Source organism: Carettochelys insculpta, chromosome 23 (assembly GCF_033958435.1).
Source record: "Carettochelys insculpta isolate YL-2023 chromosome 23, ASM3395843v1, whole genome shotgun sequence".
In the NCBI taxonomy this organism is placed as follows: domain Eukaryota; kingdom Metazoa; phylum Chordata; order Testudines; family Carettochelyidae; genus Carettochelys; species Carettochelys insculpta.
The window spans coordinates 4,290,053-4,316,053 of NC_134159.1; the positions used below are offsets into that span (position 1 = coordinate 4,290,053).

General features: G+C 43.4%; 1 protein-coding gene across 8 annotated transcripts in view; it reads left to right on the plus strand.

Annotated features, from left to right (window-relative positions):
• The window catches only part of TMCO4 (transmembrane and coiled-coil domains 4), a 107,260-nt gene that overhangs the window by 3,978 nt on the left and 77,281 nt on the right, over window positions 1–26,001 (plus strand). The window contains exons 1-6 of one of the 8 annotated variants that reach the window (XM_074975565.1): window positions 3,068–3,203; window positions 3,593–3,771; window positions 7,653–7,839; window positions 11,445–11,619; window positions 19,982–20,009; window positions 23,425–23,557. In XM_074975565.1, coding sequence (XP_074831666.1) covers window positions 7,709–7,839; window positions 11,445–11,619; window positions 19,982–20,009; window positions 23,425–23,557 — 467 coding nt within the window. In that variant the 5' untranslated portion in view covers window positions 3,068–3,203; window positions 3,593–3,771; window positions 7,653–7,708. Of the gene's footprint in view, window positions 1–3,067; window positions 3,204–3,592; window positions 3,772–7,652; window positions 7,840–11,444; window positions 11,620–16,135; window positions 16,198–17,908; window positions 18,798–19,981; window positions 20,010–23,424; window positions 23,558–26,001 lie in introns of those variants that run through there. The other 7 variants (XM_074975568.1, XM_074975570.1, XM_074975566.1 and 4 more) reach the window with 7 other exon arrangements.

Consider the following 26,001-nt stretch of genomic DNA (forward strand, 5'->3'; position numbering starts at 1 on the left):
TAAAATCTCCCTCAATGTGTTGACACCAGGAGAACTCTTTTATTGCCACGTTTCAGGACAGCCCCCCAGTATTCAGCCCCATTAATGTGTACTCCACCTTAAAGTTGCAAATGTACTTAAATAGTACCTAAATTGGAAGGGATTTACACACGTTAAAAGTGCATTCCTGAATTGGGACCAATGTGATTAAAGATTACTTAATCTGCCTAAAGTTTCACGGAGTCAAGCCCAATGCTACGCATTCTGGTGCTATTATTTAATGGTCATAATACAGAAAATATTATCTGGTTTAAATTTAGTTGTTTTTTTTTTTAATTAATCTGCTCTCTTATTATGCACTGAATCCATAATAGAACATGTTGTGCTCTATGGGTCTATAATAGTGTTTAATGTACGTCTTTTACACAGGTCTCCTGGCTGGAGGACAGTTGCCCTGGGGCCCTGCGATTCAAAGCGGCCAGGGGCTTTGGCCACCACTGCTGGTGTGGTGGCTGCTGAAGCCAGGGGCCCTTTAAATCATTGCCAGAGCACTGCATCAAGGCCTGCTAGGGGGGCAGGGAAGTGCCATGCTCCAGGCAGCTTGAAGTGCTGAGATAGGCCGACATGGTGGGCTGTGTGCCCAGTGCTGAGGGCTGGCTGCCCTTTGCCCTGCCCCTTCCTCCCTCAGCCCCATCCTTCCTGGGAGTGCAAAGCCAGCACTTCCTCCTCATATTGCGCAGGGGCCCACGGAGGCTGTTGCCCCCCATGCTGTTACATCCCAGTCGAACAACGGGATCCTTGTGGGCAGATCTTTCTTGTCACGTACACCATGGTGATTTTAGTGAATCTCCACGTGGTCAGAAAGTCTGCCCCAGCCAGTCCAGTTGCAGGCTTTGAGCCCTGATACTATAAACTGCTGTGGATTTCCTCCATGAGCTGTGTAGCTCTGAGCATGCTGTCAGCTCTTAACAAATAACACAGTCAGAAATAATACAGAGCCCCTCAGTGCCACTCAGTTAATGTTGTGTGATTCTAGACAGTCCATCCCTGCAGCACCCAATGTCTCTGTTTCCTACTTGTTAATCATTCCTGCTCATTTTTTCTTGACGATGGAGACTCAGTAAAGAGTAAATTGTCTTCCTTTGCACCAATGCAAACCCACTGTGTCAATGAGGTGGCATGGGTGTGTTTTGAGGATTCCAAGGATTTAACCTGTGCTGTTGGTTGGCAGTTCCAAGCATCTATATCATACCATAGGCACGAATGTGAAGCTAGTTTTTGCTTTTCCATAGACAGGGAATACTCTAGTATTTTACAGCTGCGAGGGTTTAATGCGGGATTATTATTTTACCTTTTTAAAAGGATTGCTGAAGTCATTAGCTAAAATACAGTACCTGTCAAGACAACAAAAGGCACTTTATATGAAAAGCTGCTGATAAAAATTTCTTTCAAGTGATAGCTCAGATTATGGAAATACTTTGGACAGCTGGGTTACATTGCTTGAAACAGGGAAGCCTACTTCAGTGAAATAAGGCAAATATAATCCTCAGGATCTAAGCTTGCCTGGTGAATCAATTTTCTCTTGTTCAGGTCAGTGGCCAAATACCCAGGCCAAATTTTTCAAACCTAGCACCAAACTCAATGGCCCAGAAGTGCCCAGTTCTTGCAGTTCTCAACTGATAGAGCCCTGTGCTGGTACAAAATTTGCAACTGCATCCAGTCCATGAACTGTGCACCTGGCCCATGCATACTTGCAGATTTGCAGGGGTCTAACAATTTATTTCAATAGCAGTGAGATATAATGGTTTATCACAGGCCAGTATGTCAAATCTGATAAAATCGGATGTTGTTTGTGATGCTGCACTTCAAAAAATCTAGATGCTTATTCAAGGTATCGATAGATACTTCAATACCTAACTGTAGACACCCATATTGGAATATTAGTGACCATAATATCACCTCAAAGCTCTGAGTTGTGGGAGGGAGAACAGAGAGAATAGAAATTCTCTTAGAACTCGAATAACTTTTCGGCAAATTCTAGGTAACTGGTGGGGAAACTCCTAAATCCTGCATTTCATGAGCTGTTCAGTTTTATGGACTAAGGTTACATACAAAGAAGCTGTTGTAGTGTCCTTTCTACGGTTGGTTATATTGTTTACAATTGCAGGAAATAAAGATTAGATCTTACAGATAACTGTACTACATGCCAGAGTCAAGAATGGGGTTGATCATAAAACAATGTTTAGAAACTTCCTTAACAAAGTCTCCCTGCATAGATGAGAAAGCGACTTACAGTAATTGAGAGAGAGCCAGTGAACTTGTTTCAAAATGGGAGAATTCATGTTCCTGGACCATACATTCAGTCAAAAAATTAGTAGACACATTATAGCTGGATAGTAACAGAGAGGAAGCCGTGCTAGTCTATACACTATCAAAACAAAAAGCAGTCAAGTAGCACTTTAAAGACTAGCAAAATAGTTTATTAGGTGAGCTTTCGTGGGACAGACCCACTTCCTCAGACCATAGCCAGACCAGAACAGACTCAATATTTTGTTTTGATTATAGCTGGAGTTAGCTGTGAAGGTAAAAGCACTGACACTGCACTCACTCTGAGCTTCTGTAGGTAATGTTTCTCTCAGGATTGTCTAGACCTTGCTCAGCTGGTCCTTTGGTCTCAAGCCTATGGAAAATAGGTACCCTAGAAATGAGACTCCCTGCTCCCTTCTAGTGGCTGGAAGGAAGAAGAGCTTTTTATCTCTTCAGATACACCTGGATGCTGTCTCCTTTCCACCCCCCACAGTGATTTTGTGATTCTTAGGGTCAGTTTCTTGTAATACACAGCATTATAGTATCATAAGGGCCTCTTAAGAAAACTAGGTCTGTATTTAACTCTCCAGTTTTTGCTAATTTGGGACCCTTCATGGGCTAAGATCTTTGCTCTTGCTGGGAGCAAGTGGACTTTTCCAGTCACATGTCTGTTGTTGTAATATGCTCACTTATTCAAGTGTAGAGCTGATAAGAGAAATGCCGAACTGTGGTTTGCAAAATTGCTGGCATTTGTAATATGAGATCTCCATTAAGTTGGCGTCTGGATGACATTTCAGGGGGCACAAACACTAGCTAATGCTGTAAAACTGCTGCACGTATACAAAATGGGAAATGACTGCCTTGGAAGGAGCACTGCACAAAGGGACCTGAGAGTCATAGCGGACAACAAGCTAAATGTGAGCCTAAAATGTAACTCCTGTTTTTTTGTTTGTTTGTTTTTTAAATGCTCAGTCTGGGTTGGGTTAGTGGGAGTGTTGTAAGCAACATGTGAGAAGGAGCAATGGGCTTCAATAGCATCAAGGAAGGTTTAGATTAGATATTAGGAAAAACTTCCTAACTGTCAGGGTAGTTAAACATTGGAATAAATTACCTAGGGAGGTTGTGGAATCTCCATCACTGGAGGTCTTGAAGAGCAAGTTAGATAGACATCTATCGGGGATGGTCTAGAGATTCATGATGGTGCTTGGTCATGCCAAGAGGGCAGGGAACTAGACTTGATGACTCTCCAGGTTCCTTCCAGTTCTAGTGTTCTATGAATTCTTCTGTTCTACTCTGCTCTGATTAGGTCTCAACTGGAATATTGTTTTCCATTCTGGGCACCACATTTCAGGAAAGGTGCGCACAAATTGGAGAAGGTCCAGAGAAGAGGAACAAAAATGACTAAAGGTCTAGCAAACATTATCTATGAGAAAAGGTTGAAAAAACATGGAGAAAAGAAGACAGAGAGGACATCACAGTTTTCAGGTACATAAATGGTTGTAACAAGAAGGGGAGAGAAAAACTGTTCTTAAACTCGGAAAGGACAAGAAGCAATGAGCTTAAATGGCAGCAAGGAAGGTTTAGGTGGGACATCAGCAGGAACATTCTTTCTGGGTGGCTAAACACTGGAATAAATTACCTAGGGAGATCATGGAATCTTCATCATTGGAGATTTTTAAGAGGAAGGTTAGACAAACACCTGTCAGGAATGGTCTAGAATACCTCATCCTACCATGAGTGCAGGGGACTGGACTAGATGATATCTCAAGGTCCTTTCCAATCCTACAATTTTACAGTTCTGTGGCTCTGTGACAGTAAATTTCTTTGCCCAAAAGTAGAGCTTTGTGATTAGGTATGCGATCTGAAGTGTGCAGGCTTTGCCAAACCATGCGCTAAATGGTGCTAGTGTTGTGGAGATCTACAAGTTACATGTCCATCTTTGAAAGCCATGACAGAACACACTGCCTGAGATGATGGACTGCCAGAACTGGTAGATAGGAACAAATAAGGAGAAGGACATGAAGCAGTGAGAAAACTCTTTGCAAGTAGGGAAGATCTAGTTCCCTTTTGCCACATTACAGCATAACATAAGTGCTGATTCTGTATGGTTCCAACCCTTCACGTGCCTGAGGTGAAAGCTCTTACCAGGCCAGGACTGGAGCGGCAGAGTCTTCTCAGTCCTTGAAGCATGTCTCAGCTCCTGCCGTTCTCATGAGAGTTAATACAGTTTTATTATTTTGTTCGTTCATGGACTTTGGGTTCCTGGCTTGATTAAATAGGTTTCCATGGGAATGCACTGAGACACCTCAGATCTACATGGTTATGTCACAGAAACAGGAGATGTACCTGGGAGGAGCCTGGTTCCTGCAAAGAGAGGGGCATGACTCATGGCGATCACCAGCCTTTGATGAGAGCGATGGATTTTTATGGAATTTAAACAGTATCAATTATACGCGCTAGGACTAGAAATTGCTTATTTCTGAAGTATCAGAGAGGCAGCCGTGTCAATCTGTATCTTCAGAAACAACAAGAAGTCCTGTGGCACGTTATTGATTAGCAGATATTTTGGAGCATAAGTTTTTGTGGGCAAAGACCTGCTAAATCAACCCCCAGTGCATCTGATGAAGTGGATCTTTGCCCATGGAAGCTTATGCTCCAAAATATCTGTTAATCTGTAAGGTGCCACAGGACTTCTTGTTCTTATTTCTGAAATAACTTTCAGGCAATTCTCAATCAGGAGGAACAAACTCAGGCTGCCTTGGGATACTGATTGATCCATATCAGAGAGGTAGCCGTGTTAGTCTGTAGCTTCGAGAACAACAAGGGCACTTTCTCATGCTCCTCTACTAACATCGTATATGCCATCATGTGCCAACAATGCCCAGATGCTTTGTATATTGGACAGACTTCTAACTCCCTTAGACAAAGGGTCAATGGGCACAAAACAGACATCAAAACACTCCAGATCCACAAATCAGTTAGTCAACATTTTAATGGAATGGGGCATTCTGTCAATGACCTAAAGGTATGTGTGTTACTGAAGAAGAACTATCACACCGTTCTGGAAAGGGAAACAGCCGAGCTGGCTTTTATATTCAAATTCGGCACATTAACACATGGTTTAAATCGTGGTGGGAACTTTGAGTCACTATAGGGGCTCGTCTGCATACTTGGCTCAATCTAATTCTTGACCTCCCCCCCCCCCCCCCCCGGCACCCCTCCACTCTCTGATTTGCTCACCTTGATTATCTTTTTCTGATTTGTCCTCCTTGCTTACTGTTTTTGGTTCTCTGTGCCTTAAATATTGAGTCTGGTCTGGTCTGGCTGTGGTCTGAAAAAGTGGGTCTGTCCCACGAAGCTCACCTAATAAACTATTTTGCTAGTCTTTAAAGTGCTACTTGACTGCTTTTTGTTTTCCAAAATATCTGTTAGTCTATAAGGTGCCACAAGACTTCTTGTTGTTCTGACTGATCAATGATTCTTTTTAAGCAGAGCATTTGTCGGAAGTGACCACCAGATCATCATGTTACACCAGTATATCACAGGTCTCTATACACTCAGCCACCCACTCACTGAACCCAACATCTGGAATTAGACCAAAGTGCCACAGCGCTTAAGAGACTGAACTACTGTGTACAACAGATGTTAGTTGAATTGAGGTGCACTATTACCTGTGGCCCTTCAATGGCAGATAATTGATTAGGAGAGATATACCATTATGATCCTAACAAATGACTTGTACACAGCAGCAAAAGGTGAATAGCCCCCCAAGATTGTTAGTCTACCCTGTAGAAAAATTCCTTTCCTGTCCCATTCATGGTGATTAGTCCCGTTCTGCACTCCCTGATGGAAAATTGTCACATGGACACTGTCTGTGCACATCTGTCCCCTCTGACACTCCTAATCTGATTAAAGCCAGCCACAGCAGACTGCCTTAAGGCTTGCCCATGCCCGTTTAGCTCTTCACCCAAAGCCCAGGAATGTCAATGGGAGTCTCTCTGTTGTCTCTTGGGAACTTTGAATCAGGCCCTTTATGCTTTGCTCAGCGCACACTCAAATCAGCATAGCTTAAATCTACTTTTCACCGGGTCACACTATAGGGGATTGACAGAAAAAACTCTTCTGTCAGCTCCCCTTTCTCAGTTTGTTCTGTTGGAGAACCAAAGTCAATGGGAGGGTGATTGGTGATCGATTCAGTAGGTCTTTAGTAGACGTGCTAAATCAACCACCAGTGGATTGATCACTGGGGCATTGATCTACCCAGTAGTTGAGCCAAGCCCTAAGTGTCCTAAATGTTTGAAAATCTACCCTGCTCTATGATTTCCTTTGATCAAGCCTTCTTACTCCAGCACTGAGATGTGCCTAAATTATTACAGTATCAGCGTCACAGGTGTGTATATATAAAAACAAAAGAAATCTTTCTGCTCCCACAACTCTTTTGAACTCTGACCTGATATCACTGCTGATGAAATTGATAGCAGAATCCACATCAATGTAATTGGGTACAGGATTGGTCCTGAAAAGCGAAAATGGGTATGTTATGATCAGTTCATGTGGTGCGCAGCAGGGGGCAGGGAACACACACACAAACACTTTGTGGCACAGGTTGTTGGTGGCAGGGTTGGTGGTAGTAGTGGGGCAATGGATAGGGGATTTGAAAGAGGGGCTAGAAAGAAATTCATCCCTGTGCAGAGGGCCAGCACAAAAACTATACAACTTTTTTGGAGAAACGTCCTGGGAGGTTGTGGCATGCAGAGGTGGCCATGGGCAAAGGATGCAAGTGGAGCAGTGAAGAGTCTCGAGCAGAAGCAGAATGGGATGAAGAAAATTCAGTAGTCACAACAGAAAAGTCCAGTAAACAGCAAAAGTCTTCCCTTTAATCAGAGGCTGAACCTGAACTGGACTTTGTGAAGTGAATAAAATGTTTCCAACATTATGAACAGAGGGTTTATTTGATTTTTGGGGTGCATCAGGTATACAGACTCCCAGACTTCAATAAATTAGTCACTGTGGTAGCTGGCTGGGTATTTGTACCACGTGTTTAATTTCATGCTCTGCATGTGTGAAACATATGCTTCATGAGTTTACAATCTAGCCCAGATCCTTTGCAGCTTGGATTTCAGATCTATTGTGTAAATAATTACCTGTATTGTGAAAACACTTGGTGCATGTTGAAGGTGAAGACAAGGTGAAGCCTGAAGTCAACTAGAGTGTGTTTTGTACAATATTGCACCATTGGGTAGACACACACTGGCAGACTCGATCATACACAGACACAGCAAATGCAATCACTGGAAAAGCATATCTATTGGTCACTTTTGTCACTACTTTCAAATGCCATCTTTTTTCGTTATTTTGACTTGCAGGTGTGGGAATGGTGGAGAAACAGAAGTGGAGCCAGCAGGGTTGGAGATAACTGCAGATGACTGGACAGATGGATGCAAAGGAGCCATGTGAACTTGTGGGCAAACAGCTGGGGGAACCAGGAAGGTTTGCATATGCGGCACTCTGTGGGATATCTCTGGCTTGCTTGTTTCCTGAAAAGGAGCAAAGGTAGGATGGTGCAGGTTTTGTGCAGTAGCTGAGATAATAGATTCTGATAACAGGGCAGTTATGTATGGTGTAGATTAGATTAATTGAAAAATTGAGCACCAAGCAGGCAGTAATGGCTGCATGAGGCTATCCTTCCAAAGGCCAAGGAGGAGGACCCTTAACCATGCAGCAGGGGTAGGCTGGTTTAATCAGAGTTTTTAGGACCAATCCTTAGAAGTGCTGAAGTTTATGGGAACTGAGGTTCCACATGGGATCGCATCCTATGCTTCTGAAGGTGCATCCCTGATTCAGAAAAGGCCTCAGTGTATGGTCTCAGTGAACTCTTACAAAGAGAAGCTTTCTTGTGAGCTTTCCCCTGTGAAATCTTGCAGGAATTTGGGTAACAATGTCCTGTACTTTTTCTGATCAAAGAGGTTGCATTTACCTGAACCCTGCGACATGCCTATAGATATTCTCAAAATGAAGAAAATATGCCTCAACTAGGCACCCGTAAAGATTTGAGGTAGACTTTTTGGAAGCGCCCAAGCAATTTAGGAGTTTAAATCTCAGGACTAGTCTACACTGAGGAAATTTACTGGCATAACTGTTGCAGCACATGGCTTCTCTGTGTTTAGGTGACTAATGTTCAGCTTTGTTGAATTCAATATCAACAGATGAGCCAAACTGGACACTAGTAAAACCAGGTCCAGCAAGGCTGCTTGATGCAGCTAACTCGAGTATTTTATACCCTTGCACAAGCAAGCCCAGTGTCAGAGACAATTAGTTAGAGAATCGTAAATCACTTTCCAAAGAGAAACTGTTATCGGCAAAGAAGAACAGGTACAAGGGAGCTGGATCCCCAACTCCAAACAGTTCATTAACGCGTTCCGTAGAGCTCATCCTCCCAGCCATTCGCAGACAGGTCAAGGAAGGACAGGCTGTTGTGTGCGTGCAGAAGTAAGGGATGTGAAATGGCTTCTGTACAAGATGGCTTCCACATAACTATATTACTAAGGTTATATTGCTATAGCTATAGGTGTAACTCCTACTGTGGGGAGACTTTTGTTATAACTATGTATACATGGGGCATTATACCTGTATAACTAAAGCAGTATAGTTATGCTCATAAATTTCTCCACAGAGACAAGTCCTCCTAAGGCATTTTATGAGGCTTATTATGTTCCTGGATCTCTTTTGAAAGTGGGACTGAGGTACAAGTCATATAGTCACTTTTGACAATTTTGCCTTTCCCCCTTCGAATGTTGCATACACTGTGAAACCAAGGATAAAACGTGGAAGGAAATCTTCGCTTAATCCCTTGGGCTGTCAAGCTGTCTGTTTCATCTCTTCAGATTCTGAGTCAGGACAGTGGGGATTGCATTCTGATGGTGTTGAGGCAGAGGATGACTGTTCTTCCCCCTGAGCAAGCCGGTTACTCCCATCAGCATCCCATTCCCACCCCCCCACACACAGGGACCTCATCTCCAAGAATGCCAATGTAGATAGAGCCTACATACAGAAATGCTTATGACCTGTATGTTGATACAGGGTGGCTTGTTGGTCTAGGGGCATAGTTCTCACGTAGAGTGTGAGAGGTTCTGGCTTCAGGTCCAAGACAAGCCTTGAGGGGGAGAATCCCAAGCATTGTCATAGGCTGGGGACTGATTGGCTAAGCAGCAGTACAGTGGAAAGGGACCTAGGGGTTACGGTAGATGACAGGCTGGATATGAGTAAACAGTGTGCCCTGGTAGCCAAGAAGGCTAACGGCATATTAGGGTGCATTGGGGGAGTATTTCGAGTGGATCTAGAGAAGTGGTTGTTCCCCTCTGTTTGGCAGTGGTGAGGCCACATCTGGAGTATCGTATCCAGTTTTGGACCCCCGACGATAAAAAGGATGTGGATGTGTTGGAGCAGATTCAGCAGAGGGCAACAAAAAATGATGAAGGGGCTGGAGCACAAGACCTACAAAGATAGGCTGAGGGATTTGGGCTTGTTTAGTTTACAGAAGAGAAGACTTAGAGGTGATTTAATAGCAGCCTTCAACTTCCTGACGGGCAGCTCTAAAGAGGATTGTGAGAAACTGTTCTCAGTGGTGTCAGATGGCAGAATAAGGAGTAATGGTCTGAAGTTAAAGAGGGAGAGGTGTAGGTTGGCTATTAGGAAAAACTACTTCACCAGGAGGGTGGTGAAGCACTGGAATGCGTTGCCTAGGGAGGTGGTGGATTCTCCATCTCTAGAGGTTTTTAAGTCCCAGCTTGACAAGGTCCTGTCTGGGGTGACTTAGTGGCAGTTGATCCTGCTTGAAGCAGGGGGCTGGACTAGATGTCTTCCTGAGGCCCCTTCCAGCCCTAGGATTCTGTCATGCCTTGATAATGTTCATTTATGGAAGGGAAGAAAATAAAGGGCTTGACTTGTATTTTCAGCTGTCTTAAAAGCATTTGCTCTGTGATTCCTGCAGTCAGAGGCTCTGATATTTAGCAGCAGTATTTGTATAAGTTTTTGCTTCCATGGTGCATTAGAACATTCACAAGAGAGATATGGGCTGAGACTTATATTAGCTGTTTTTCTAGGTTATTTGCCTGACCGCATGCTTTCCTTTACATCTAAAATTTTGTAATGCTTCATTACAAAGTGAGTTACTTACCATTAGTCTGAGGCTTAATGTGACAGGTGTTAATATCCAGTCCAAGCTACTTCCTTGCCTACACAAAAGGCTGGTAGTACATTAAACACTTTTGTATCTGGCAGCCCCAGGACCGGAAGGTTGCCTGATATGCAAATATTCCACTTAACTGAGAGTAGCTGGAGGGAGGCACAGGCAGGGGTCAGTGCCCCCCCGATAAGAAAGTTCACTTTCTCCTGCCATCCCCCCCAGCGCCAGCTCCCCCACAACTGCTGCCCTGTTTACTTTTTGGTGGGGATAGCGAGAGCTGCTGGTGGGGCTTGCAGTTGCCATGTGGCACAGGGAGCCACTGGCAGAGCTCAGAGATCGCTGTGTGGCAAGGGGAGCTGCTGGGGGGGCTCGCACATTGCCACACAGATCGGGGAGCTCCTGACTGCCACCCTGCAGCCAACCCCCAGCCTGGACACCAGGCACATGTGAGCGCCCAGCCACAGTGCAGTGGGATTTGCCTGGCAGCTCTGAGCAAAGAGCTGTCAATAAACCCACTCAGCCTGAGGGGCCTTGCGCAGCACCCCAAGACTATACGGGAGGAAACAAGGGGGAGCTGCATCATGGCTTAGGGTTTGCCAGCGTTATGCCAGTTGTCTGAGAGTTCCAGTTGAACAAATAATGGATGAACAGAAGTTTCCTGTATTCACATATTCTGCTGGGCTTTTTAGAGGTGGCTTGATTCTTGTGTGAACAACTATAGATCTTTAGAAGTTGAAAGTAAGGCCTGGTCGAAGGCCAAAGAAGTGTTCTGAAGCGCTTTACATTTCATTAACACCTTTGTGAAGTATCTAAGTGTTATGATGCCCTCCTATAGAGAGGGGTACAGACAGGTGAAGCGCCTTGTCGTAGGTGACATAAATCAACATTTCAACTCCTGAAGTCTAAAATGAAGGTGATTTAAGAAAGAGACAATGATGAATGTTTAACTCATGATGCTTGTGTTGTTGTGCAGCTCCTTTAGGGTGGAATTTATTGAGGGCCTGGTGAAATGGCTAGAGTTGTCAGATGCCGTCTTGCCTGCTATGACTGCGTTCACCAACGGTTTGGGTGGCGAGGGCACAGAAACCTTTGCTCAGATTTTACTGAAGGATCCTGTCTTGGAAAATAATCCAGTCATCATTACGCAAGTAAGTTCATCCCTTCCCCTCTTCCACTTGGCTTGTGGATAAAGTCCCTGTTAGAGCAGCCTGTCTGTTGTTGAAGTTCTCTTTCTGTACAATTGGGTTTAGTAAACCCTAATTCAATATGCATTTAAAACATCCAGTTCCCTTCTTTTTAAAAAAAATTAAAAAGGGCATGGAGATGTTGGGAGGATAGAATGACTGACTGACTTTTCATCCATCCATCCCTATAGCGTGTGAGTGTTACACATCTGACTTGGCTAGTTTCAACTGAATAAGTAATTCCTAGAGTCTTTGATACCTTCTCTTCTTCAAAAAGCACTGTACACCCAACCCATAGAGCCCTTACACTATGTCTGTACTAACAAAGTTAGTTACACTAAGTTACACTACTCCAGCTACATGAATAATAGTGTTGGAGTCCATGTAGCTTAGGTTGACTTTCTGCAGTGTCTGCACCATGCTGGGTGTGATGGGGTTCGGGGTCCCCCAAGCTCTGCATCCCGTCCGCAGGCAGGAGTGACTCTCACTCAGCAGAACAGCGGGTTTTTTAGCCAACAGGGCACAGCATCGTACAGAGGAGTCAGTACAGCAGGCGGAGACAGCCAGTCCAATCCATGCTGGGGAGAGGAGGCCCCAGAGCCGGGGCCTTGCCCCCTCCTTGGTCTCACACTCTCTCAGCCCAGACTAACTGCTTCCCAACTCCCAGCTCCAATTCAAACCCCTCAGGCTCTACCTCCTCCTTTGTCTCCAGTACAAAGATGTTACCTGGTCATCAAGGTTACCCTCAGCAGGAGACCCACACCCTCTGTGACACACACACACACACACACACACACACACACACACACACACACACACACACACACACACTCCATCACACTGGGTCAACCAGCTTCTATTCAAACTAAGATCAGCATTTACTTGTGACTTGAAAGTAAACAATGTAAGAGACAGATGCTTTCCCATTCACTTACCCTAGTCTTGTTCTGGGCTGGGTACTGAGGTGGAGTGGAAAGAGCTCAGTAGTTGATTCGTTGGGTCTTCACTAGGCCCACTAAATCAACACCTGGTCATTGGTCACTGGAGTGTCAACCAGGCTATAGCATTGACATAGCCTTAGTTCTAATGGGAGAACTATTCACCTTTTCTCTGCTCCCATGCTACTGCTGCTCTGTTATTCTCCTTCCCGTGTATGTCTGATTGAATTCAGCGGAACACTTAAGGCAGGTCTACACTTAGAAAGCTGCAGCAGTGCAGATGCACTACTGTAGCACTTTAGTAAAGATGCAACTACACTGACAGGAGAGCCCCTGTCATTGACCTAGTTAGTCCATCTCTGCAATCTAGTTATACTGACATAAGTTTGTTGTGTAGCCCTGACCTTACACACAATGGGCCTGATTGTCATTTACCCTGAGTCCCCTTTACACAGCTAAGGCAGCTTAAAGGGCCATGAAGTAAGAATAAATTACAGTTACAGCCAATATCATTATGACTTAGGTCATTCAGGGATGTAAATTGTGTCATTCAGGGATATACAACAGAGACTCTTCCTGATCCTCCAGGAGCTTTCTATAGTTGTCTTTGGGTCAAACAGGACAGTAGAACATAGGAGTCTTAGCTACTGATTCAGTTTTTTCTGTGACAGGGTTTAGAGCAGTTGCATTTCTTGCTGAAGGAGTAACTGAAGTTCTTGAAGTAGCTCACAGGAAGAATTGTATGAGGAAAAGATCACTGTATTTTGTTGCACCCAAGGCTTTTTCTGATGTAACTGGCAAAACATTTTGGTTAGTGGGAACCAGCTTCTATTCAAACTAAGATCAGCATTTCCTTGTGACTTGGAGGTAAACAATGTAAGAGACAGAACTTAGACTGTGCTTACTCCCAGTCATTCTCTGCTTTCCTGTTCTCTTGTTTCCCGCACATATTCACTTCACTTTTATGGTTTGTTTGCTTGCACTCCAATTACCATAGACTTCTGGAATTCGGTGAAAAGTTCCTGTTAGTGCTACAGAGTGAACTGTTTTTTTTGTCGCTTGATACGTGTTCTTTCTACTATGATGCTGAATGGATGATTCATGAAGGCAGGTAACTGAGTAGCCTATGGGGAAGTATAGAAGTAATTCTTTTTACTTTCTGTTACACATTGAGCACACTCTCTGCTCTTATTCTTGGGCTAAGTTTTCTTTTCTTTGTTGGAAAGTCATAGGGAGGACAAAACATAAGTCAGATCTTGAAGCTTGTAAAGGCACATGTCCTTGTGGACATTACAGATTAAATGCAGTCTTCTGCTTTTGGTTGTGAATGCTGCATTTGTCTCCCTTGTCTAATTTTCTTATGGTTCTGCATTCAAATTCCCAACCCTCTGTCTCTCCAGATCCCTTGACTCTCAGAAAAAATAACAAGAAATCCTGTGGCACCTTATAGACTAACAGATATTTTGGAGTATAAGCTTCCGTGTGCAGATTTGACAAAGGGCATCTTTGTCCACGAAAGTTTATGCTCAAAATATCTGTTAGTCTGTAAGGTGCCACAAGACTTCTTGTTGTTTTTGCAGATACAAACTAACATGGCTACCCTCTGAAACTTGAATCTCGGAGAGAGGCTGCTTTTTATCAGTCTCATTAGTGCTCCCTGCTAAAGATACACCCCAAAGATGGGGAAATCTGTTGTTTGAGTGAAACCTTGAGGATTGTGGGTATCGATTTAGTTTATTTTGGGTAACTAATGCTGTTGAGTCTTGATAAGCAGAATTGTTTAAGGACAGTTAGCTCTGGCAAATAAGACAGCAGTGATCCATGAATGGAGGTTGCTTTGCACATATGAAGCAGCCTGATAAAAATAAACCTTCAATGAAAACTAGTGAACTTGCACTTGGAATGTGTTTAAATGACCTTGTCAAGGTAAGGAGCTAAGCTTTTAGTAAATGTTTTAGGGAGGAAATTATTAAAGATGACCTGAAGAAAGGGCAAAATTGGAGTTGTGCCCTTTTGTTTCTTTTTGGTACAAGAAGAGCTGAAAGGTTGTAACTTCTGCTTGGTTTTTGGCTCCCTTGACTTACTTGACTTAAACCCTTGTACTCCAGGTGCAGCATAGGTCATTTACTAGTCTCCTCTGCCTCCCTCTGTCTCAGGACATAACTTCTAGATGACCCCAGGAATACTCTAGTTGTCCTTCAATCTTAGCAGATCTTCTCTGTGTTTTTGCTTGTGGGTTCCATTTGAGAGCTTGACGGACTATGCAGGATGATGTGTGGCCTAGCTATTCCCACTTTCTTCTCTTGAACATCAAGTCATTCTTGTCCTGCTCTGTTCCAAAGCTCCTCATTTGTGACCATGCCTTGCCCTTTGATGCAAAGGATGTACCTCAAGCATCTGTTTATGAATTTCTGTAGCTTGTGATTTGAAGATTTTTTTAGTAACGCCATGTCTTGCGTACATGCAAGAGTGCACACTACACATTCACGTAGAAGATCCATAGTTTCATCGTCGCAAATATTATTTATGATCTCCATATGGGACGAAGAGTCTTGAATGCAACTGTTGCTTTTTCCTATTCTGACACTGATATCATTGTCTGTTCCTCTGTCTCTGTCCATAATACTCCGCAGGTAAGTAAACTGCTCCACATCTTCCAGGTCATCCCCTCCCACCATGATGGTGGTCTTGTTGGACTGGTTGATCGTCATTGCCTTGATCTTTCCCTTGCTGATATTCAGTCCAGTCACTGAGGCAGTGTTGTCCAGTGTTGAGACTTTTTCTTCCATACATTCATGTTGGTGTGAAAGGACGGTGATATGAGCAAAATCAGTGTCTTCTGAGTGTCCACTGAACGTACCGTTGATGGCCGTCTATTTTTTTTGCTCATAATCCAGTCCATTGGAATCAATAGGTGACAACAGGCATCCTTGTTGCACTTCTGAGATTATGCTGAAGGATTCTGCTAGGACACCATTGTGAACAACTTGGCATGCCGAGGATTCATATGTTGAATGGATCAGGTTAATAATTTTGGATGGGATGCCACAGTGTTGCTGCAGTTTCCACAAAGTGTTTCTATCAGTGCTGTTAAAGGCTTTTTTGAAGTCTATGAAGGTTATGTACGGGGGACGTTTCACTCAAGCGATTGTTCTATGGTCACTCTGAGAGTAGCTATTTGGTCAGTACAAGGTCTCTTGTTACGGAACCCTGCCTGTTCTTCCCTGAGCTGTCTGTCAACTTCTGTCTTCCTTCTCTCCAAGAGAATCCTATGGAACACTTTTCCTGGAATAGACAGTAACGTGATGCCCCTCCAGTTGTTGCATTCCTTCGGCTTACCTTTCTTTGGAAGCTTGATAAGGTAGCTGTGTTTCCAGTCTTTATGGGATCTCCTCTGTGTCCCAAATTTTCCAAAATAGATTATACATTATGTTGAATGAGGTCACTACCTGCCTTGATTGTTTCTGTGGGGATGTTGTCTGGGCCAGCTGCTTTTCTGCTTTTCAGTTAGACAATGACTTTTCTGATTTCTTCTTTTGTAGGCCTGTTGCTGTTAATTTGCAGAGGCGTATTTGCAGGTGGTAACTCTGGAGGTTCCATGTGGGTGAGGTGATTCACTAGCTCTTCAAAGTGTTCCTTTTCTACTGAGCTGTTCACTTGGCTCTTTTAGCACACACACCTACTTGTCCTGTATTGGCTGATCCGTTGTACACCATGGCCCAGCTCACTTCCTTGGCTGACCCTGAAATGTAGAAGCTCTCTCATGATGGGGAAAGGGTGATGAATTTTTAACAAAATAGCTTCTCTTCCAGCTGTTCATTGGGTGTTTTGGGTTATACAAGTATAAACAAAAACTATACAAAATCCGAAGAGTCTGAATAAAAATCACTTCCCTTTCTCGGTCTGATTTCACAAGTTTGGTGTCTGGTGTCATAAAGCTACTAATTCTGTAACTCATTGGTTCTCAGTCAGAAGTACACGTACCTATTGGGGTACAAAGAGCTCTTCCAGGTTAACATGAGCTCCCTAGTTTTACACCAGGTGACATAAAAAGCACCATTAACATTTTGTTTGGTGTTTGTACTGCTCTATACCTCAAAAGTAGTAGGTACAGTCATCCCTCATTTAAAGAGTACTTTATTTACGAGTGCTTGTAAAAATGAGGGACACGTATACCCACTTATGTTCACTATATGAGTGAAATTTCCCTGCTAATATGAGCCTGGCCGGGGAGTGAGGAGACCTGTACCCCCCACCCCCAGCAGCCCCGCACTGCCCCCAGCCGTAGAACCCCCTGCAGCCCCAAACTTCCCCCAGTCTTAGACACCCCCACATCGCTAACCTGCCCCAGCCTTAGATTCTACCCCCCACCCCACTGCATCCCTAAACAGCCCCCACCTTAAACACTCCTCCTCCTCCCCCCGCAGCCTCTCCACTGGGGCTGCTAGGCTGGGTGGTTCCCCCAGCCCTCCTGCTCCCAGCAGGTAACACTCGTTAAAACCAATTAACTCAAGTGTTAAGCTTTCAACACCTAGGCATAAGATAATTGCTATCTCTAGTGATAGATATCTGCGTGAGGCAGCAGTGTTAAGAAACTGCAAAAGGCTTCTTTAACAGCCACATGCAGCTCAGAACTGCCCAGCTGGCGACCCTTAACAAATCCAATGGTGACTCATAGGCTGGGAATCCCTGTGCTACATACACACACTACCTCCTATTTCTGGTGCCAGACTATTCAAATACATCAGAAAAGTACCTAAACTCAACTGGTTTATGTCAAGTTACAAGCACTTGGCACAAATCAGAGACTTTTATATGTACTATAATGGGAATTTAGTGTTGCTCTTATGAGTTTTCACCTATGAGCAGAAATTTGGGAACTAGTTTTGCTCATATAGTAAGGGATGAGTGTACAATATTCATACCCTAACTGATTTATTTTATTATAATATGGTAAAATGGGACAGTAATTTTTCAGTAACTAGTGTGCAGTGGCACTTCTGTATTTTTATGTCTGATTTTGTATGCACTTAGTTTTTAAGCAAGGTGGAATTTGGGGATATGCAAGACAAATCAAACCCTTGACAGGAATCTAGTAGTCTGGAAAGATTGAGAGCCACTGCTCTCGTTGCCCACAGAATTTTACAGAAGAAGCAGGATGTGAATTTCAAATGTAAAAACCAAGCAGTTAGAAGACTGCTTAAAAGAGCCTCTAATGCCAACTTCATACCTCATAAAGAAGCAAACAAGGGCCCAAAGCCAATTTCATTTTTCTTTTGTAGGTCAGCTTAACATACCTATTGCTGAGATAGGGAGAGAAAGAACAGACTATTATTTTTTATCTTAAATAATCAGTACTTGTTTTGTTCCAGCTGACAACACACACAAGTGTAGTTCAAAGTCTGAGACAATTAGCATGCAGCCCTGTAGTATCTGAAATAAGCATTAGCCTCAGTTTGTCACTCAGTCCATAAAACACTCTGCACCCACCTTTCAGCTTTTGAAACATACTTCAGTCCTCTGTGCTCACAGACCAACTGTTTAAAAATGCCTGCCTGGAGTTAGCTCCATTTTTAGCAGCCTAATTAAGGGGCCTGAATTTAACAGTGCTCAGCCTGCCACAGCTCTCATTGAAGCCACTTTTGCCAATCAAATGTGCTTCCCATCAAGGTCAAACCTATTAAGAATTGTTACAGGATAACAATCACCCCAGGGGTTTACTGTCCAAGTCTTCTTTTTTCTGGGTCAGCAGGTAACATCCAGTTAGAAAGGAGGACTGGGAACAATGTTGATCATTCACTTCTCTTACGTGTAAAGATTCTAAAGTAAATAGAATCCTGTTTCTTTGTTTTTCAATGCAATACTTTTTTCTCTAATCTCTTTATTCCAGCAGGGGTGGAAGAATTGAGGGAGGGGTTCCTAGCACCCCGGACTGGAAGCACTGGGAGGGGCTCCACTTCTGTATAAACTCATGCATGTTGCACATTTGGAGTAGGGAGAAGATGAGAGTATCAATCCAGAGGGATTAGTGTGGCTGTTTTGGGGGCTGGGAGCATGGGGGGGACCTCATAGATATGGACCATCCCAGAAACAGGTATGAACACCTGGGATCTTCCTTCCAAGCCTGATGCCGGCTGCTCTTCACCCCAGCCAAATCTCAATGCCTCTCCTCATTCCCTTCGTGTCCTTCAAGACACCCTATTGGTAAGAAGCTCCTTTCACCATCTGTATTCATGTAACAGTCACACTTCTGAATTATTTAGCAGAACTCTCTCCATCTGAGAATACTATTACAGAGTCCAGGGCATTGCATTTGGTTTGGGTGTAGCTGTATTTTTCCTCTCTGACATTAGTAGTTGGCTAAGAGCAGCTCAGTCACCATTTCAGATTTCCCATACTAGAGGGTGGAAAGAGGGTTGGAAGAGTTTTTACGACACAAATTATGCTAAGGCTCAGGGGAACTAATAATCATAAACTCCCTGGCATGTGCTTTGGCTGTGCACTTCCTTTCCAAAGATATCAGAATTTTCCTTATAAAAATGCACAACTGGCTTTTCTTCACACTGTCTTGCTGGTAGGTGAGAAAGACACATGTAGGCTGAATCAGTGCTGTATGCTGTGTCTGTGCACAACCATAAACTTTGTGAGTGATGAAACAAAAGGAGAACATAGGAATAACAACAGCATTTTGTCCTTCATTAGTACCCTCCATCTAAGCTTATAGTTAATATTTGCAGCTTATATGTTAAGGCCTGTTACGACTCTTCCCATTTTCCAGGTAGGAAAACTGAGGTTCAGATAAATTTTAAACGTGTTTAGAATTGATCATCCATTCTGGAGCTCAGACCAAGGGAATGTCAACACTGCAGTTAAAAACCTGTGACTGGACTATGCCAACTGATTGAGGATCACGGGGCTCAGGCTAAGGAGCTGTTTGACTGTAGTGTAAATATTCAGGCTCACGCTGGAGCCCAAGCTTTGAAACCCAAGCCCAAAAGTCTGTGTCACAATTAAACAACCATGTGTTTTAACTACAGTGTAAACATGCCTTGAGAGGAATTGATTTTTCAGGTATGCTGAGCGCCCATACTACCATTGACTTCATCTAGTGTTATGAAAGCTCAGGGCTTCAGAAAATCAGGCCTAAGGTGTTTCAGTTTAGATATCGAAAACTTGGAGATCATTTTTAAAAATACAGACTTAAATGAGCTGACCAAAGCTACACAGCATGTCTGTGACAGAGACAGAAGCCATATCTCCAGATTCACAACCCCTGTGTAATTGGCTGATGCTGTCACTCAGTTATAGCGTACGTCTAATTCATAATTTTATTTAAGATTTGTGGATAAAATGCCATCAAATTTAACTTTTCATTTTTTTTGTTTTAGGATCTCGTGTCCTTCTCTCTTAAGGACGGTGAGTGTTGTTATTTTTAACGAGCTTTCTAATATACAATTATAGCCATCACATGTTATTTAAAAAAAAAAAGGTATTCCAAAAGTGAATACAGTAAGTCCCTGATATGCACGATTTTGACTTGCGCTTAACTTGCATTAACGTGAGTTAAACGCAAGTTGAAATCCTTGGGTTCCCAGAGGCTAAAGCTGGGGGCTGGCGGGACCACAGCTCCTCCACCAGTTCCCTGCTCCAGCCCCTGGCTCCCCCAGCTGGGGAAAGCCAGGGAGAAGCCACTTGCCACAGTTGTCTGCCTGCCCAGCTCCCCCAGCTGTGGGGAGGTGGGCGAACAGACAGCTGCGCTGCTACAGCTTCTCCTCAGCTTCCTCCACCTGGTACGCTGGTTAGTTTCCCAGCTCCTGCAAGCCACAGCGAGCTGGGAACTTGCCGCCTGGTTCCCAGCTCCCCACCGCTCTGGGGCTGTGTCTACACTGAAACAAAACTTCAAAATGGCCATGCAAATGGCCATTTCGAAGATTACTGCTGAGGCGCTGAAATGCATATTTAACACCTCGTTTGCATGCCGCCAGCCGCAGCTCTTCGAAATTGCCATGTTTTGCTGCCACATGGCTCGACCAGATGGGGGTCTTTTTCAAAAGGACCTCACACATTTTGAAATCTCCTTATTCCTATCAGCAGATAGGAATAAGGGGATTTTGAAGTTGGCAAGATCCTTTCAAAAAGGACCCCCATCTGGTCGAGCCACACAGAGGCGAAACACGGCAATTTCGAAGAGCCGCAGAGAGTGGCATGCTAATAAGGTGCTGAACATGCATTTCAGCGCCTCATTAGTAATCTTCGAAATGACCATTTGCATGGCCATTTTGAAGTATTGTTTCCATGTGGACGTAGCCCGGGACCCAGAAAACTGAGCAGTTCTGTTGCACTGGTCAGTTTCCTGTCTCCCACAAGCCCAGGGGAACTGGGAGCCAGGCTGCCACCTGGTTCCCAGCTCCCCCCTAACTTGCTCAAAATTTGAGATACGTGAGGGGGTCTACTGTGTACCAACGTAATCAGTGTGTTATTTCCACATTTTTAATGCCAGCAGCAAACTGTTTCTTTGCTTTAACTTCAAGAAATCCAACTTTTGTTCTGTAATATAAATAGTCACCTACTGTTAATCTCTCCTGCTTGTTGATCTTCTGGTCTCTCTAATTTATAGACCTTTTTACGTCATGGTTTAACAAACAAACGTGTCTGATACCTGAAAAGTTGTGCAGCTAAATAGCAAAAGAGCATTTTTTTTTTTTCCAAAGAGGGCAATGAAAAGCAAATGCTGAACTCCTACTGAAAGTCAGTCAGTCCATTTTGAAAATCCCAGCCTAAACTATTTGTTCTTCCAGTTATTTCAAGAACAGGCTAAAATGAAGACTTAACAAGGGAATAAATTCCTGATCTCCCATGAAGACTTTTTTGAACAAATATATATAATTTAGTCAAGTGAATGTTTTGTTGTCAATTCCAGGAGGTGGATTAAATTACTGGAATTAAATTATTAATGACATAAAGAATGCCTGACTGTAGCAAAGTCTCCATGTCAGATTAATGGTTGCGCTTTACAACAGTGATTTCAATATACCTTTGCACAGGATTGACGTTAATTTATTATTATTAAATCTTGTCTACATGAGGACAAAGTGGCTTTTCTTTTCATTGGCTTTCTGTTCGTTTTTTAATGGGAAAGTGGTAAGTTAAGCAGCTACAACAATAAAGTTCTTCTGAACTAATACAAAATAATATTTTCATGTCATCACCTCACAAGTTTATTTATCCAAGTCCTGGGAAATCAGAAGCCAAGCTGAGAGGCAGGATGGCACCAGAATTCTAGCACTAGCATAGAACTTGGGCTCAGTTCCCTGCTTTCCCACAGCCTTCCCAGGTAACCTGAGCAAGTCACTTAGCCCCAGATTTTCAGAAATAAATAGGTATCTAATCCCAGTGAATCCCCGGTCAGGCAACTGAGCCTGTGTAACTACAGATGTTATATCTGCTCATAACACTATCCAGCTCTTTAGACTTTCTGTGCCTTAGGTTCTCATCTATGAAAAGAAGACTGCTACCTCTTCCTTACCGCACACAGATATTGTGTGAATAAATACATTAGACTGTGACATGCTTAGATACTATAGTGATTGGGGTTAGATAAATGCCTAACCTAAAGAGATAGGTAGGTTAACCACTGTCTGTGAAGTGCTATCTGTGTATCATGTTTCTCTCAGACTTGCCACGTGTTTCTGGCTGGTATCATCACATGCACACCTTTTATAGTATACTGTCACTTTTCATGCCAGAGTGCACCCAGAATGCATTCTGAAAACAAGAGGCAGATGCTGTGCAGATGTGCATGGGGAGAGGAATAGCTCTAGCACAAGGTGTTTAAAATATAATATGCTTAAGTGCCTTTTTCTTTAGCTCTTCTGCTTCCCAGCTCCAGAGTAACTCTTTTTATCACTGAATGCTGTCAGATTGCCTCATCCAATCCTTCTCCTCATGCTGTGAAGAATAAGTGCAAACAGCTGTCAGGAATATGCAGATACCAAAGCTACCTTGTAGCTGGAACTGTTTTTATTTTTCAACTCCAGTCTCCCTGTTGTAAGATATGAAAAGCACTGAAAGAGTCGTATTTAGACACGGTAATAAATCTCGCTTTGTCACACAGATATAGGGAGCAGTCTTATTTTCCCTACAAGTCTATTTCACTTTGTTTTTGGCACTAGTCACGCTGCAGCCCCTCCCAGCTGGGAATGAAGTTATGACCCTCCTTTCCACAATTGCCAGTGCTTTCTGCCAGCCATGAGAGGATGAGGAGAGGTCCTGCCACAATTCCTGCAGTGAAAGGGTCAGAGATCCTTTGCCACATAGGCATTCAACTGGTACAGTCCATCTCTGCTGACTGACTTTTGTAGACAAAGATTATTTCACTGTAAAGTAACTTAGGCACATTGGTACTGATCCTCAGTTGGTGTAAATCAGTGCTGGTCTGTTGACTTCAAAGAAGCTAATAAATTCATAGTCCTGGGTTTTACTGTGTACTAATGGGAAATGTTCCCTTTCAATTTTTTCCGTACATGTACAGAATAAATTTTATGTGCACTAAGGCATGTGCACCCCCAATAGAAACATGCTATTGCATGTGGACAGTCGTAGACCCTCTGCCAGTTAGCTGGGCGGTACCTGAATTTCTCCTGGGCGGTCACCCAAGCGCTTAGAACCCTCATTGCTCCCAAAGTGTGCAAATATGCTGGCATAAGTTGAAAGGACAGACAATGCTATCTCAACATTTAACATAATCACCACCAAGAGCAGAGTGCCACATTTGCTGTTTGATCTCTTTTGATTCAAACTGATCAGTTCTCTGTGTTCCCATCTATTTAAGGCTATTATGATGCCCGAGCGAGAGTGCTGATCTGCCACATCACTTGGCTGCTGAGAATCCCTGTAGAGGAGCTGGAAATCTTGGAGGAGTCTCTCCTTGAGAGCCTGAAGGAACAGAAGGAGGAAGAGTCAGAGTAAGAATGTTTGCAGTGGTTATGGGTTTAAAACAGCTCCCTTTCAGAGTATGAAAGCTCATAGAATCATAGAAGACTAGAACTGGAAGGGACCTCGAGAGATCACTGAGTCCAGTTCCCTGCCCTCTTGGCAGGACCAAATACCATCTACATCATCCCCAATAGGTGTCTATCTAACCTGCTCTTAAATATCTTCAGTGATGGAGATTCCACAACCTTCCTAGATAACTTATTCCAGGGTTTAACCACCCTGACACTTAGGAAATTTTTCCTAATGTCTAATCTAAACCTCCATTGCTGCAGTTTAAGCCCATTGCTCCTTGTCCTTTCCTCAGAGGCCAAGGAGAACAATTTTTCTCCCTCCTCCTTGTAACCCTCTTTGAGGTGCTATCATGTCCCCTCTAAATCTTCTTTTTTCTAAACTAAACAAGCCCCGTTCTTTCAGTCTTCCCTCATAGCTCATGTTCTCTAGACCTTTAATCATTCGTGTTGCTCTTCTCTGGACCCTTTCCAGTTTCTCCACATCTTTCTTGAAATGTGGTGCCCAGAACTGGACACAATACTCCAATTGAGGCCTAATGAGTGCTGAGTAGAGCAGAAGAATCACTCGCATTCCAACCCAATCTGTCATTCCTTCCTGTAAGCCTTTGCTAGTCAATTATGGCTTGATTTATTTTTTCCAGCAGTGCTCACAGTGCCAGTTGAAATTGTTTGGAGTTGTGAATACTTGACTTTCTGAAAATATGGGCCGTGGGGCCCAACCCTGCAAAATATTGAAGGCCTCCCAGCACCTCCCAAGATTGGGCCCTTACCTCTCTGCTTCTGTTTCCCAGTCTGTAAAACATGGATGACAACTTTTAACAGATCTGAGGAGGAGCATTGACCAAGTGTTCCATTGTCATTGGAGCTGAACCAGTTTGGTTCAGGCTGAGAATGTTAGTAAAGTGCACAGATGCTGAAAACCATTAAGGGCTAGATTCCGCCATCCTTCCTTACAGCGTGTAGCACCCTAGTTTGCAGACAGTTTTGGTTATTGCAACTGGAATACTCACTAAAGGTGAAAGAGTGATGGTCCGTGTAAGTGCTGAATATTATCATCATTGTTCTTCCATCCCAGTCTAATCCCCATCTCTACAATAATGCCTCTATCAATCTGATGTTACTACACACTTTGAACTTCAGATCCTTCTCTGGTGACTTCAGTGGCGCTAATCTGCTTTACACTTGCTAAGGATCTGGGACCAGGTTCAGAAGTGTTTAAGTGCCTAAGGATGCAAATGGGTGCCTGGTAGCATTTGTCTTTAATGGGCATTGAGTGCTAATCACTTTAGGCAGTTCTGTAAATCTTGCTAAGCATCTTAATCTTATGATGCCCAACTACCTTTGCAAACCTGGCCCTGTCGTCTTTATAGTTAAGATAATTAATGTCACTGTTATAGTAAGGGCCTTCATTGTGAAACTGCCAAAGCCTTACTGCCCATGGATTGGGCAGGTATGGGGATAGAGTAGACTGTACTTTAGTTATCCCAGGCAATATGGTGAATGGTAAGTGTATTTTAGTTCCTTTGCAGGAGATCTGTTTAAACACAACTAATTTATTAGCTTAATCTAATCAAGTGCTAATAAACGCATTAGTCAGTATTTGTGACCCAGAGTTGCTTAGATGTTATGGCTTTCTGAAAAGTTGTCTCAACAATTTCTCGTTAATGACTTGATTGTAAAAATGAGGAGTCCAGGTAATCTCAAAGGTTGTATATAGCTGATGAGGAGGGGTTTTCACTGAAACCCAGGAGCAAGGGTCACTATCGATGGATTTTATTTTTTTTTTTTTTTTTTTTTGTGCTGTGGCTGATAGAAATGGACTCAGTCCCAGGTGCTAGAATGTGAGAATGCACGTAATGGGGGTGATGCGTTTTGATTAGCTTGCAAAATTCTTTACCCTGAGAGATGGTGTTAAAATAGTGGCTAATTATGTTTTATTTAGGCTGGGACTTAGTTTCCAGGTTCCTATCATTAGAGAAAACATAACCTAGCCAAATGGGCACTGCACAAGTCCATCAGTTCTTAGGTCAGTGATTACTGCAGAATTGCATTATATACTTTGGAAGCTTTGCTTTAAAAACTTTCCTATGGATACTAACAAACAGATCATGGGGCAGAAGACCTTTAAGCATTATTACTGGGGGAGTGGATGGCTTAACAGTGGTTCCCAAACTTTGGAGAGGGGGACCAATTTTGACAATTCAATAAGACTTTGTGACCCAAGGCAATTCAAAACGGGGGAAGGGATCTCCTCTGGGAAAAACACCACCCCCCACCCGCTCTCCTGGCTTAAACCCCTCTCAGCCCCAAAACATCCCCCCCACCAGCTTAAACCTCTGTCAGCCCTAAGCCGCCCTCCGCACCTATTTCACATGAGCTCCGTGCACTGCCATTGCTGCTCC